The following is a 15662-nucleotide window of genomic DNA, read 5'->3' on the forward strand; positions in this document are numbered from 1 at the left end:
GAAGAGAATAGAAGCTTTCGAAATGTGGTGCTACAGAAGAATGCTGAAGATTAGATGGGTAGATCACATAACTAATGAGGAAGTATTAAATAGGATTGGGGAGAAGAGAAGTTTGTGGCACAACTTGACCAGAAGAAGGGATCGTTTGGTAGGACATGTTCTGAGGCATCAAGGGATCACCAATTTAGTATTGGAGGGCAGCGTGGAGGGTAAAAATCGAAGAGGGAGACCAAGAGATGAATACACTAAGCAGATTCAGAAGGATGTAAGTTGCAGTAGGTACTGGGAGATGAAAAAGCTTGCACAGGATAGAGTAGCATGGAGAGCTGCATCAAACCAGTCTCAGGACTGAAGACCACAACAACAACAACACTTTAGGATAAACTGGTACATCCTAGTCTGAACTAATTTCACCTAGTTTGTATCTTCTATAAGCTTTTCAAAGTAAACCAAATAAAGGAATAGAAATAAAATAGTAAATATGATTCATTATAGTTATTTATTAACTAATCTTTTTTTTTTTGTAACGATGTTCTTTTTTCCAACTTTTCTGCATCTTCTACCTGTTTAACCAAATCTGCATATTCATCTACTGATAATACATTATAATGAGAAGACTTGTTGTTTTCACTCTGCAAAATTTCCTCCAGAAACTTTTCTCTCCATAGCTTTTGATTGACTTGTCTATTGAATTGAATTGAATTGAATTTTATTTGATCCTGTAAGATAACATCGTGTACAGTAAATGTACGTGTAATATAGGACATGTCAAAGTATTAAAATTCTTTATCAATTATTTTTCTACACCTTTAGCTTACATTTTTACATCACTGATAATAAGTAACAATATATACAAATTTAATGGCATAAATATTCTGCAACACTGTAAAACTCTTTTTCAATGAGATAGTCTTTAAGTTTCTTTGTAAATTCATTGTGAAGTACACTATCTTGCAGGGTTTTGGGCAGACTTCTTAGTAGTCTGATACCAGAGTACTGGGGTCCTTTTTCTAGCATTGCCAGTCGGTGGGGTATGCTCCGTACTTCATTCTTCTTTCTTGTATTGTGGGTGTGTACACTAGCATTTGTAATCCAGTCCTCACTACCTTTTGTGATGTACATTATTGTTTTGTATATATATAATGATGAAAAAGTTAAGATACCTAAATTCTTGAAACAGTTTCTGCATGTTTCAGAGGTCTTTCTTCTTAAAATAGTCCTAATTGCTTTTTTTTTGTAATGTGAACACTCGTTTTGTCTCTTGTTTGTTTGAGTTTCCCCACACCGTCACTCCATACTGTAAGTATGGTTCGAAAAGTCCATGATACACTGTACACAGAAGGTTCTTGTCTGAATACTGTGATAGCTGCATCATTAAGAATATAACAGAGCTCAGTTTCTTACAGACATTATTAATATGTTTTTTCCATTTCAGTTCATTATCCACAAGAATACCTAAGAATCTAGCAGATTCTACTTCTTCCAGCCTTGTTCCGTCAACCTCTAAATCCATGTCTACAGCCTTTTCCTTGTTTTTAAACACTGCATACATAGTCTTTTTTAGATTTATAACCAGTTCATTTTCCAACAGCCATTGAGCTGTGACATTTGCAGATATGTATGCTCTTCTCTCAAGCTGTTCCATATTTTGGTCACTATTTAGTATTGTCATGTCATCAGCATACAATATTTTCTTTTCTTCCTCCTCAACACCTATATCATTAACAAATACATTAAATAACAATGGCCCCATTACCGAACCCTGCGGCACTCCATATTTGATGGATTTGGTTTCTGATTGGTACGAGTTTCCTAATGATACATACTGCTTGCGGTTGCACAAGTATGATTTTATCCATTCACCTGGTTGCCCCCGAATGCCATAGTTGCTTAATTTTTGTATCAGCATTTCATGGTCAATGGTGTCAAATGCCTTTGAAAGATCCAAAAACATTGCAGAGACAACCTTTTTCTCATCTAAGGACTGTAAAATGTATTCTGTTAGACTGACAATTGCTGATTCTGTAGATTTACCCTTTCTGAAACCATGTTGTGAGGTCATGAGAATGTTATGTTTGTCCAAATAGTTAACTAATCTGGTATACATAAGCATTTCTAGGATTTTTGAGAAACCTGATATCAGTGAAACTGGTCTGTAGTTGTTGGGATCATCCTTACACCCTTTCTTGTACACTGGCACTACCTTCGTTATCTTCAGTTTTTCTGGAAAAATTGCATCTCTGAAAGAACAGTTTGCTATGTTCAGCAGTGGTGTTATTATCTCCTCACATACCAGCTTTATTCATGATTTGATATTTCATCATCACCAGCTGATTTCTTGGACTTCAGTTTCTGTATAGTTTTCCGCAATTCATCTTCCGTGACTGGTCTTAAGAACATAGTACTGCATGATCTTTTTGGTACCTTGATACCCTTCTGTTTTTGACTATTTCTTTCCAATTTTAGGTTTTCTACTACACTGATATAGTTATTATTCAGTATGTTTGCTATTTCCATACCATCTGTGACCACTGTGTTGTCTACTTTAATTGACCTAATACCTTCTTCTTTGTTTGACCCATCTTTTTCCTTTCTTTCAGCATTGATTGCATTCCAAGCTGCCTTTGCCTTGTTTTTTTGAGTTCGCTATAGTGGTGTCAATTGCTCTTGCTTTCGCTTCTCTTATTGTTTTTCTATACTTCTTTTTTAACATTTTATAGTTTTCAGCTTCGCCCATCCGTCTCACATCCTGAAGCTTCCTTCGCTGTTCTAGTATTTCACTCGTAATCCACTGTGTTTGATCTTGATGCCTTTCTTGTCTCTTTACTTTGGGAAATGCTACATTAAAATGGTACTTAATTGTTGAAATAAATGCATCACATTTTTCATTTACACTCTGGGCCTGTAGGACTTCATTCCAGGTTTCCTTACTTAACATTGTTCTAAAGATGTTGATATTTTGTTCACTGATGATCCTAATTTCTTTGGTTGTTTGTTTTGGTTCTGATACTGTGTCATTACTTCTGCAAAAGCTGATTAGTTGTCCATGATGATCAGATATTTCTGTCTGAACTACATGTGACTCATAGTTACACATATTAGTAATTATGTTGTCAATAACTGTCTCACTTTGTGAAGTCACTCTTGTTGGTGCAGTTATTGTCACTTTCATGTTATGCTGTATTAACACTTCTTCAAAATCCTGTCTTATTTTTGTGTCTTTTCCCATGTCAATGTTGAAGTCTCCACATATAATAAGATTTCTCTTCATATTCATTCTCAATAAGCTAGCAACTTTTTTTAGAAAGATGCTAATATTGCCACATGGTGACCTGTAAACACAAAACACTCTAAAATCCTCTGCCACTATACCAGTAACTTCAAAGTCTTTTTCTCTAGCTATGGGAAATGTAGCAGCTTCACTGTTTACATTCTTTGAAAGAGTACCTGTTTTAATATATATACAAACGCCACCACCCTTATATTTAGATCTGCAGAAGTAACTAGCTAGTTTGTAGTCCTTTACTGCCACATTATGTATTTTACTTTCAGTTAGTCCATGTTCACTTATGCATAATATGTCTGGTCTTACTTCACTCAGGAGTACTTCTGCTTCTAATTTTTTGTTACCAAAGTATTGAATATTTTGATGAAGTACTTTTATGTAATTTTTATTTTGTTGGTTTACATGTTGTGAGCTGTATTCTGGGGCAAATTCTTTAGTATCATCTTTTTTTGTATGGTGCTTATATTTCTCTTTTCCAGCTGGAGTGTATGATTTTTCATCCCCTTCAGGCCATATTAGTTTCCCTTGCATCTAATGATTTTGCAGGCATCTGCAAACATTCTGCTGAACGTTACAGACCCCAGTCTATTTAAATGCAAGCCATCCTTCGCTAGTGAGTTTTTACATAGGAATTTGTTTGGGTCTATAAAAATTGCCCCAAGACGATCACATTGTTCTTTAAGAGCACAGTTTATTTTGGCGATATATTTTTCACTCACCGACCTTCTGTTTATGATTCCGCTAAGTATCAGACGAGATCCTGCATACATATTTCTTGAAGTACAAATCATGTTTCTTGTTTCGCTTGCCATTTCTTCCTCACTGCTGCTCCTTAACGAATTCGTCCCAACATGTATAAACACCCCATTATAGTTATGTCTGGTTTCAGAATCTGGTTCTGTAGTATCTTGTCTTGCATTTACCATATTTTTAAAATGTTTACCGAGTTGATGCGTTCTAATACCAGGTCGTATGTCGATCTTGCAATTGGGGACAGCGATATTCTTCAGCAGCGAATCGCTACTACATGAAGGCTCATCCTTGATGAAATGCCTCACAATAATTATACCAGGATTATAGGAAAATCTTTTAAACGCAACCACCAACTTAACACATGCACTTGTTGATGCAAAATACTGTTCAAAACAAAGAACAGTGCGAGTGAAGAGCAGTTGAGAGGCGCAAGGGGTGAGCCAGAGATGATTCAGGCATTCCCCGTTCGTACAGACAGCGACATACATTCTGACTAGGCAAAATTAGTTCAGACTAGGACATACCAGTTGATCCTAAAGCATGTAAATTCTAATTAGGATAAACCAATTTGACCTAGGCTAAACTGTTTTATCCTACTGGTAACAGGATGAACAAGTTTGACCAAGGCGAAACTAGTTCATCCTAAAATCGGGTTTGGCCAGTAACATATATGAACATTACAATACCAGGTTACTGTGTGTGTGATTAAATTACGTTCATGTGCTTTCTTTCAGTTTCAGATGCAATTCTTAATTACTGTTACTGTCATATGAATATACTCATTTCAGGCAGATATTAGATACTGGTTACCTAACTCTTTGATTCACAAAAACATAAATCTCCAAATTAATTACTGAGTAAATCAATATCAGTTCTTGATGTAGAAGAGCGAAATATGACCATGAATACATCAACAATATATTAAGACTCAGCTATAAAAAATTATCGTTCTATGTATAATAATACTTATCAACTCACTATAAAGAAAACTGAGTGCACTGGACTATAGACTCCAGCCACGATCACTGCTCAGTGGTGATCAGCAATTATACTTTTCATACTGTTATTATTCCTTCCTGGATTTGGACTAAAATATTAATTGTTTATGAGTGCAATTTTAAGTTTCTGACTCACTTGGCCACCATCTTAGCGCCCTCTAAGCTCTTTGTTTTTCTTACAATGTCAACTGCATCCTCAGGATTATTCAGATAATCGAGGTTAACACGGATGACATTGTCAAAGTCTCGTGCTGCCTCATATGCAGCTACAGCCTCACGGTAGCTGCCGTCTGCTTCCTTCGCCTGAAGCAGGAGAGAAAGGGTTATATGAAATGCTATAAATATTTCTCATAAAATGTGCAGTTGAACAAAACTGCTGTCACAAAAAGAATATGCTAATATTGTGCTTCTTGATCACTAATGACATTATGGAATGCATACTCTGGGGCATAATCAAGCTGAAACTACAGAACTAAAGCATGTCCATAAAACAAAATGAAGATTACGAACAGCATTTAAAAATAAACAGGCATCCCAACAAGTGCTAAGACTGTGGAAGGTGGCAGAAGGTAGACAACTATATTAACTTTCAAAAGCATTGACAAGCTCTTCAGGAGCTGGAGAAAGACAGAGCTGCAGACAAGTAGTTTACAGTCCCTGTATAGGATCTGAAACTAAGCCTCTTTCTCTCTCTCTCTCTTTCTCTAGCTCACATTTAAGTCACTTATCCTCCTCCATGTTGCCTTCACTTGAATCTTTTCACATTAGAGATGTGAAACTACACGTGACCAACCATTTTTGAAAGAGAAATCAGTATGAAAATAAACATACGATTGAGAAAGTAGAGCAGCGTCTCCATTCTCAATGTTGAGGAGCAGGGAGAGGCTTGTGAGATTAAAGTACACAACAGCACAGTTGTTAGGAGTCTTGCAACAATATTTTGAGATGGAAGTGAATATCAAATCTAAAATGAAGGCTCTAAAAGATAAAATTGACAGTTGAAATCCGTTCCAATCTCTCAATCTTATGAACGTTCAATTAACCACAAACGAGGGTATTATGCTTCAAACTAGTGTTAAAAGTCATGATGAAAATAATCTGTTGTTACTATGCAAGTAAAATAATAATATTAACACACCATGGAAATATATTAAGGAAGGAAGGAAGGATTAGGATTCAACACACTGCCAGAAACAAATTATATATATACAGCTACATATATACTTCGAAATCCACCATATGGTGCATGGCAGGGGACACCCTGTACCACTACTGGACATTCACTTCCCTGTTCCATTCACAAATAGAGTGAGGGAAGAATGACTGTCTGTATGACCCCTATGAGCCCTAATCTTTCTAATCTTATCTTCAGGGTCTTCATGCAAAATGTCTGTTGGTGGCAGTAGAATCGTTCTGCAGTCAGCCCCAAATACCAGTTCTCTAAATTTGCTCTCATAAAACATGTAACTCTCTCCACATAGCTATTTAGGTAGGAGCACAGAGTCCAAAAACCACGTAGAGGTGAGCATGGAGGAAAACACAATGTGCCCAGCATGAGTAACTGAACAAACTAAGCACATGGTAAACAGAATATGGCAAAAAACAAGGGATATATCTGAGGCAGTTGGTGTCAATTTAAGAATTGATGGTCCAGTCTATTGCCACCAATACATACAGGGAGGAGGAAAACTGAGTCACAAAATTTTAGCCCTGGATAGCTGATGCCAGTAGGAACCAAAATTACTGAAGTTGTGTAGGTCGACAATGCACCATTGTTAAACTACGGAAACTTGGTGCCACATGCTCCGATTGGCTGTGGGATTGCCCTCTTGCCGTTCATCAGTTGACGGGCAGCGCTATGGTTGTCTGTTCACACATACAAACGTTCCTCGCCACATTGCCGCCCCAATGTGATACGCACATGTGCCGAACAGGTCTTGCTGTTTGTCTCCACCTAACGTCAGAGGCATTCACACATAAGCTTCGCTTCGGAGCACACTCATGTCACCTGCGACTTAGTCATACAGTAGGCATGGTGGCACAGTACTCATCTGAAGAACGATGAGATATGGTTTTTGTTTATGGACTAGCTGACAGTAATGTGCACAAAGCTCAACGGTTGTATGAGGAACGGTACTCAGCAAGACGCCTACCACACCCACAAACGTTTATAGGAATTGACCAGTAACTTGGCGAAACAAGCTCATTAGTGGGATATCATGGTGAAGCTCGAATACCTCAAGCACGAACGGATGTTGCATTTGAAGAGGCTGTTCTTGAGTGCATTGAGGAAGCACCTACAAGTACTTGAGCAGTTGGACATGATATGAGGGTCACTTATCAGTTAGTTTGGGAGGTTTTGAGGGACGACAGCCACCATCCATTTAGTTTCCACCCTGTTGTCCAAGACCTAAATCCTGTGGCGGACTATGAACATAGGTTAGGGTTTTGCTGGTGGTTTCTGCGACATATTGCACGAGATCCCAACTTCTCCACCATTGTGTTGTTAACCAATGAGTGCACCTTCGAGTGGGATGGCCTTTACAACAATTGAAACATTCATTATTGGGCAAGGGGGAAATCCTCACATCACATACACCCATGGACACCAGGAACTATTTTCGCTCAACATTTGGGCAGGCATTGTGGGTGATCATCTGATTGCACCAGTCCATCTACCTTCTCAACTTACTGGGGCAAATTACCTTCCCTTTTTGCAAGAAAATCTACCCAGCCTGTTGGAAGACGTTCCTCTGGACATACGGCTATGCATGTGGTTACAACATCATGGGGTGCCCGCACATAACAGTCGTGCTGTGTTTGGATATTTAAATGAACCCCTCAACAGCTGGGTGATTGGCAGAGGTGCTCATAGGACATGGCCCTCGCGATCACCAGACCCACGCCACCGGACTTTTTCTTGTTGGGAATCTTCAAGGTTCTCATTCACCCACCCGGATGCGAACCACCTAGAAACGAAGAGGAATTAATGGATCACATTCAACATGCCGCCAACCACATCAGGGCAATGCCAGGAATCTTTGAAAGAGTTCAGCAAAACACCATTCAACGTTACCAAGCTTGTGTCGCATCAGTGGGTCGCCAGTTCAAGCACCTGCTTTAAGTCCTAGCTACAAAAAAGGCCCTTTTAAGGGTGAGCACAATTTGTAAAAGGCTTTCTGTACAGGAACTAACAGCTGTTGATGGGTTTGTTTCTGGTAAGTCTGATCATGAAACTACAATGGATGTGTCGGGACCCCAATGGATTTGCCCTCAGAGTAGAAGGCTGGCGCAATACCACCGAGCATGCGGGCCACCTTGGATACATCATGAGCTACAGCAGACTAAAGCATTCGTGGTCATGTGTTGTCCAGAGTATTCAGCAACAGAGCAATCCCGCGGCCAATTGGAGCACGTAGTGCAAAGTTTCCGTAGTTTAAAAATTGTGCTTTGTCCACCAACAAAACATTAATAACTTTGGTTCCTACTGGCATCAGTTATCCAGGGTTAAAATTTTGTGACACAATTTTTCTCCACCCTGTATACACCTGAGTCAGTGGTGCTGCCCATACAATGTTTCGTGCACGCTAACCATGACAGCTTGTCACACTGCCCTGCTGCAAGACCTACACCCGCTCATCTGCTCCCATATCTGCCCCTCTCCCTGGTGGGGATACTAAATACCTACCCAATGAAAATGGCATTTTGTGCCAAAAATGGCCAGGAATGTGCCACAACCTCCTCTGCAAAATGAGAGAAGGTGTAAGGTTCTCTGGTTCTGGATCTGTCCCTGAAGTAGTGTCGATGTAGCTGATACTTCCAGAGTGGTAGAAGAATGTGGAGACTGATGTAATGGCTGTACTGCTTGCATCAGCTGGGGCAAGGTCTCATCAGTGGGTAAGTGAGGAAAGGGGAGGGGGGGGGGGGGGTGGTGCCTGTTCCAAGACCAGGGCTCTGTAACTGGAGGTGTTGGAGTGATAGTTGTTGTCACCTCATTCTGTAAGTGAAATCTGGATGGCAGAGGGTTTGGTGGAACCAGCAGTGGGTCGGTGGTTGCACTTGCAGCTGCAATTGGGAGCCTCCTATCAGCAAAGTGCCACAACTGACCATGTTGCCCAACGGAGACAGCGACATCATGGGGACAACAGGTAATGGACGTAACTGATTGGAATGATGGGCCATCTGCCCTTGATTGGCAAAGTACTGTCTTTGTAGCCCACTAACACAGCTGGTAGTCATTAAGGCTAATGGCCAAAATACCAGGCCCAAATGGCAGCCCCATGGGGAAACCATAGCAGGTCGCAATGGTACAGGGTGCAAGAAACTCTAAGGACCTCACAGTTGACACCCATGCAAACCTTCTGCCACACTGTAGCCACTAATTGGCATTGCCTGATACATGGCAAGAAATACTAGACACAGGACAAGGGCAAAATATGGACTACTTCATCTGGGTCTTGAACATTCAAGTCAAGTGCTCCATCTCAGAGCTAGAAGTAGATTAAACAGTGTGGTAGTCAGATGCTGGATATTGTTGCAAATGCAAAAATCTTCAAACTCACATGAGATAAATTGCTAACCATTATCAATTACATGGGCCTGAAGGGGAGTCATAATGGCACAAATGACAGACAACACACAAATAGTAGCTGTCAAGATTGTGAAGACAATATGGCAACATACGGGAAATTTGACTAACACATCAACTACCAACAACCATATGCTTGCTGAAAAGGAGCCTGCAAAGTCAATGTGCATCTGTCCCAAGGGTGCTCCAGGACTGTCCAAGTGGAAAACTGAATTGACAGAGCAGCCAGGTTTTGTGCACAGGCAACACAGGATCTTCACTATTGCAACTGATTGGTGGCAAATAGAGATGGTGCCTTGTCAAACTATTTATTTGTGTGGGCTGCTTGTGTTGCTAATGAAACTGCAAGCATGCTACCACCACAAGGGTTTGATGTCCAAAAAACTGTGTCAGCAACTGACAGAGTTCCTCAAAGTTACGTTTTTTGAGTTGATTGGAGGGCTTCATCTTTGCAACCACCATATAACCATGCACAGCTGGACAACAACAAGGTGGCCTTATCATTGAGATTGATGTTACACCTTACCTAGCAGTTCAGCATGAGCCAGCACAGTAGTTCGTCCACCCTTCTATGGACTCCTCAAAATGAGTGAATGACAGGAGAAGGGGCTGTCATAGTAACCTGAAGAATTTTAGCCAATAACTCAAGAGCAGGAAAACATCCTTTTATAAGTGAATATTATATCTGTTTTCAACAGCTTTCACCAGCTAAGGCACCAGGAGACACTAGGAGGAGGTCACAGCTTGTTCCAAAGAACTGGATTTATTGGGTAAAGCTCTTCGGGCTACTACGGTGGGCCACTGTCACTGGATGGGACATGATACCAGGTAGTGAACAAGCAATGGAAACACACTAAGAAAGAAATACTAAAGTTTAACATACTGTCAGTAACTGACATAATGAGAGAGGGGGAATGTTTACCAAAATATTATTGTCATGATTGTCACACTATAGAAATTACTTCTTGTAGCTTTCTGTACTCTGTGATAAACAAATACTGTAACATTTATAGATCAGAAGTCTGAGAAGCAATTTAGAACCCTAACAATGAAAGTAATTGCAATAAAGATGATGACTACAGGCTGCCAGAGTTATGGGTTGAAAAATTGAGTAACTATTCAGCCACAGTACACAAGTAACACAAACAACTATCAGGAAGCCAACTTTGTGACACAACAATAACAATCTGGTAAATGGGAATGGCCATGAAAGCCTGAAGACAATATTCTCTCTCTTGCTCCATATTTTTTCGTACCTGCAAGAAGTGTGCAAAACAACAGTAATTTGGAAATTTACCTGTGGAGGATTTTACCATAGTTCCATATAAAAAAGTAATTCACAGAAGCCACAGAAAGAGACTAAAACCACTACATTTGGCAGTCTAGTCACTAAAAGAACTGTGACTGGACCAAGTGATTTTCTCCTATTATTATAAGTTCAAATAGAGTTAAATTTCTTTTAAAAAAAGGGACAAACATTAGTAACATACACACAGTTTACAAACACACATTTTGAATTAAAAATTAAAGCATGTTTTCTTCACATGGTATTTTTTTTTATTCTATAACTAAAACTCAGAAAATTATAGTCCAAATACTTCCTCAGTTTCTGGAGAAATAAGTATAAATATCAGACTCAAATCATTTTTCTGTTTTTACTTGCAACTGAGACTTTACTCAAAAATCATAAAATAAATTACTTTCTTACAATTATCAGCTAGTACCTTTACAGTAGCTTGTATACTGAACAATCAATGACAAACTACTTACATACCTTAGCATACTGAATATGTATTTTTGGAGATGAGATGTATGAGAGCAGCTCACCAACTTTAAACCAATTTTTCAGTCGAATGTATGTTAACGCTGCTTTCTCAAAAAACTGCCCTTTCTCATAGAGCAGAGCTGCATCTGCCAGGTGCTGGTAATTAAAGAGAAATATGATGAGATTAGATACTTTACATTTGGAATAATATGACTAACACACAGAGAAGTAGCACTTGGAGGTAAAATAAGTAATAAAAGGCACAAGGCATAGTGTCTATTGAGATTTTCTTGAGTGCAGAGCTACCTAGTTCTGAAATAGTACAAGTCCAAAGACCTCTGGCATTAATGTTTTGTTCCAACCACATACAACCTCAAGCTCAGTGATATAATATTGCTGTGTGAAGCACCTTAGTAGCCATTACTTGATGAATGTCATGAAGTAACAACACTGCTTGAAGACATAACTAGATAATACTTCCACTCTCTAATTTATATTCTTCTCTAGGAACTCAGCTGGTGAGAGTTATGCAAAGGATTGTATGGTCACACCACGATGGTTACAATGAATTAATCATAATCGAGGTCAGAACTGAAAAATGAGAAGTGGAATAGGTTATTAAGAGTGGTGCACTACAAGATAGTGTGGGCACAGGGAAGTGATCTTTGTGAAACAACAGGTAACAACCAGCTCACTAGTCAGTGTACCACATTATTCTGAACTATTAAGGTAGACAGTGTCTCTTACATCCTTGTATCACTGGAGCAATATTTTTTTCTGTAAGTTTCATGCAGTCTTAGTTAAGTTTGCTACAACCTGTAGGTTGATTTCGGGGTTGTTGCAACAGAGAAAACATTCAGCTACCCTTTTTTGTAACACGAACTAAATATGATATTTAAGAATCTATGCAACATTTATTCTTTCACCATATATGCTTTGAGTCAAATCTTCTCGGGGTGACTTTTGTAAATACCTTCATCCCCATCCAGCCCCATACTGCTGCTTTCTTAAGTAAAGTATCACGAATAATTTTCTCTCTATCTCTTATTATATGCATTTATTTAAATGAGCATTAAACATTTCTTTTCATTAATATTTTCATATACTCTTCAACATATTGAATTTACAATTCAAACAGTTTATGGCAACTAAACATTACATCACATTCTATTAGTCATTCTCTCAAAATCATGATATACTGGCTTACAACCATCAGCTAGCAACTATGTAATATTAATAGTTTATGGTAACATAATATCACCAAACAACATACCATTAGTCACACTGGATCACAACCAGCAGTTATAAGCTACGTAATATAGCAGCTGGTACATGGATATGACTGCTCCACATACAGCAGATTGCATGAAATCGCTCAGGTACTCGAAACTGTGGCCTTTGCTGATCAGCATTAACACAAGAACTGTTTCATAGGAAATGCCTTTTATGCAGTCTAAATCACTATGATAAAAATGTTGCTCTCATATCTTGTGTGAAACCAGTTTTAACGTTTAAGTAGACAGACCTCGAATTACAGGGACACTCAGGTGATATTAGTAAATGTAATGTAACGCGAATAAAAAGTTTACTTTTAAATTGTAATACTGTTGATAAATTACGTGCAACGAAAATATCATTCAAATATATTAGAATACACTAGATGGAGAAGTCACACTAATACACTTAGTCTGAGGCTGTTGTTCACTGAAAGGATTTCAGGTACGATTTTGTTACATAATGACTGACATACTGTACAGGAAATCTGAGCAGTATTCACACCCGAAGGGCACACTGACAGTGTGGATGACGTGAGTCAGAATGCCTCATAAATAAAAAATAAAAAAATAAGTAAATTATACGGAATTTGTAATGGGTCTATGTAACTGCTTCAAAAAGTTACAAAAATACTGGCAAACTCCTATTGCACACATTTCAGCAGCAGGACTACTTACAATACTGAAGACCCCTCTTCACCAAGTATTGTAAGAGTGTACTGCTCTCTGTTACACATGTATCGCACAGATACCACACAAAGAAGTCAACAAGATGAGGTCACAGAAAGTTGTTCATTCTGCAACTCATCCACAAATGGAACAGGAAATGACAAATAATACTTATGTCATGATCCCTTCACCATACACGAAATAATGGCTGATGGAGTATGTATGCATGTGAAGACCAAACAACAAAAAAGGTGTTAAATGCAATGAATTCAGTGAAAAATACACTGACTTTCTGTCAATGAATATCACCTACAGGTCTGGAGGACTTTGGCACCAGAGTACATTTCAGAGAGTGTCTTGTCTGATGACCAGTTTCGAAGGATGACATGATTCTGATAAAGTAATACAAATGTAGCTGTATTGGCATAGTTTACTAGTACTGTACATACACTGAGACTGTCACCTTCTGTCTTCCAGAATGGATGCTCCCTGTAACAGCTGCCATCATGAGTCGACCTCTATTGCACAGATGATAACTCTTTCCCCAGAAAGCAGTAGAAAACTATTTGCACTGTACTCAAATAAATAAAATGTTTGCAGACAATAGGAACAGATGTGGAAGCAAACTGAATTTTATCTTAGATGTAGACGTATTCTGTAGTCTTGAAAACTATGTGAGTACTGTGTGGTATCACAGTAATGTATACACAATTTCCATATTACTCTTATTAATAATGTTTCATTGTAAAATTCAACATGTCTCCTCTAACAAAAATCAAATCATTTGAAAATTGTGTGTTATGATATGTTTAAATCATGTTTCTATATTTTACCAGGGTGGTTCGAAAAGTTCTCAGAACAGAATAGGAAAAAAGTTCTTCCAATCCATATGTGGCATACAGCAAACCAGTGCTTAACAGTAATGGTTAAAAACAGTCTTGGTTGCCATTTTAGTTTTTTTATTTTTCAACAATGCATTTTGCCTTATTTAGGCATCTTCAGGTTGATCTTAATTTGGTACTTCTTATAACGATACTTTAGACAGCGTAGCCAAAGGGCATCGTCGAATACATCAGGCCAACATTGCCTTCGTTAAACTCACATCCATCTAGAAAAGTTTTTATTGAGTTTAATGAAGGCGATGTTGGCCTGATGTATTCAACGATGCCCTTTGGCTACACTGTCTAAAGGATCATTCTAAGAAATACCAAATTACGATCAACCTGAAGATGCCTAAATAAGGCGGAACGCATAGTTGAGAAATAAAAAAAACTAAAATTGCAACCAAGACTGTTTTTAACCAATACTAGAAAAAAGTACTTACATCACTGAAACTTTTTGTCCACCAAGAAAAATTTTCAGTTTTGGGAAGAGGTGGAGGTCTGACGGAGCCATATCAGGTCAACAAGGTTGGTGTGGCAACAATTCATACCTTAGTTCGCGTAATTTTGCCATGGTGATGGCAAATGTGTGCAGGCGTGCATTGCCTTGATGGAAGATGACTTACTTCCTTGCTAAGCCTGGCCTTTTTTCACGTATCTTTTGTTGCAATTTGTCCAGGAGGTTAGCACAGTATTCTCCAGGACTTGTTTGCCCAGTGGGGAGATAATCTACAAACAGAATCCCCTCCACATCCCAGAACACTGATGCCACGACTTTTCCCACTGAAGGAATTGTTTTTGCTTTCTTTGGTGGCAGAGAATCAGCATGTTTCCACTGCTTTGACTGTTGTTTTATATGTGGGGTACAGTAGTGCACCCAAGTTTCATCAGTGGTCACAAACCGATGCAAAAAATCTTGTTCATTTCTCCTAAAATGGGCCAAACATTGTTTTGAAATCTCCATTCTATGCATATTTGATACAGTGTCAAGAGTCGTGGCACCCATCTTGCAGATAATTTTTCCATTTCTAATTCTTCAGTTAAAATGTGATATACCCTTTCAGATGACATCTGGCAAGCGTGAGCAATTTCAAAGACGTTCAATCAGCGATCCTCCATGACCATTTTGTCCATTTTGCAATGATTTCTGGATTGGTGACACATCTTGCCCGACCACTGCGTGGATCATCATCTAAGCTCTCCCGAACAAATTTAAATTCATTTGTCCACTTGGCAACAGTTGAATATGAAGGAGCAGAGCCCCCAGTGTATTCTGGAAATCAGCATCAATGTCCTTTGCTTTCATACCTTCCTGTACAAAGTACTTAATCACTGCTCAAATCTCGATTTTCTCCACCTTCGCGAATCACTATGCGGGAACAACAACAGAGCCATGCACTGCCACAGCTCTTTTCCAAGAGCACTGATGTGGCACTTGTTTACAGGCA

At 38.8% G+C, this 15662-nt stretch overlaps 1 protein-coding gene across 2 annotated transcripts in view; it reads right to left on the reverse strand.

Annotated features, from left to right (window-relative positions):
• LOC124789640 (WD repeat-containing protein 19) overlaps positions 1-15662 on the reverse strand; it is a 316330-nt gene that overhangs the window by 68307 nt on the left and 232361 nt on the right. For both annotated transcript variants that reach the window (XM_047257070.1, XM_047257071.1), the window contains exons 17-18: positions 11400-11546; positions 5174-5340 (exon numbers count right to left, since the gene is read on the reverse strand). In XM_047257070.1, coding sequence (XP_047113026.1) covers positions 5174-5340; positions 11400-11546 — 314 coding nt within the window. The remainder of the gene's footprint in view (positions 1-5173; positions 5341-11399; positions 11547-15662) is intronic.

The sequence above is a fragment of the Schistocerca piceifrons genome, chromosome 3 (genome assembly GCF_021461385.2).
Source record: "Schistocerca piceifrons isolate TAMUIC-IGC-003096 chromosome 3, iqSchPice1.1, whole genome shotgun sequence".
NCBI lineage: Eukaryota > Metazoa > Arthropoda > Insecta > Orthoptera > Acrididae > Schistocerca > Schistocerca piceifrons.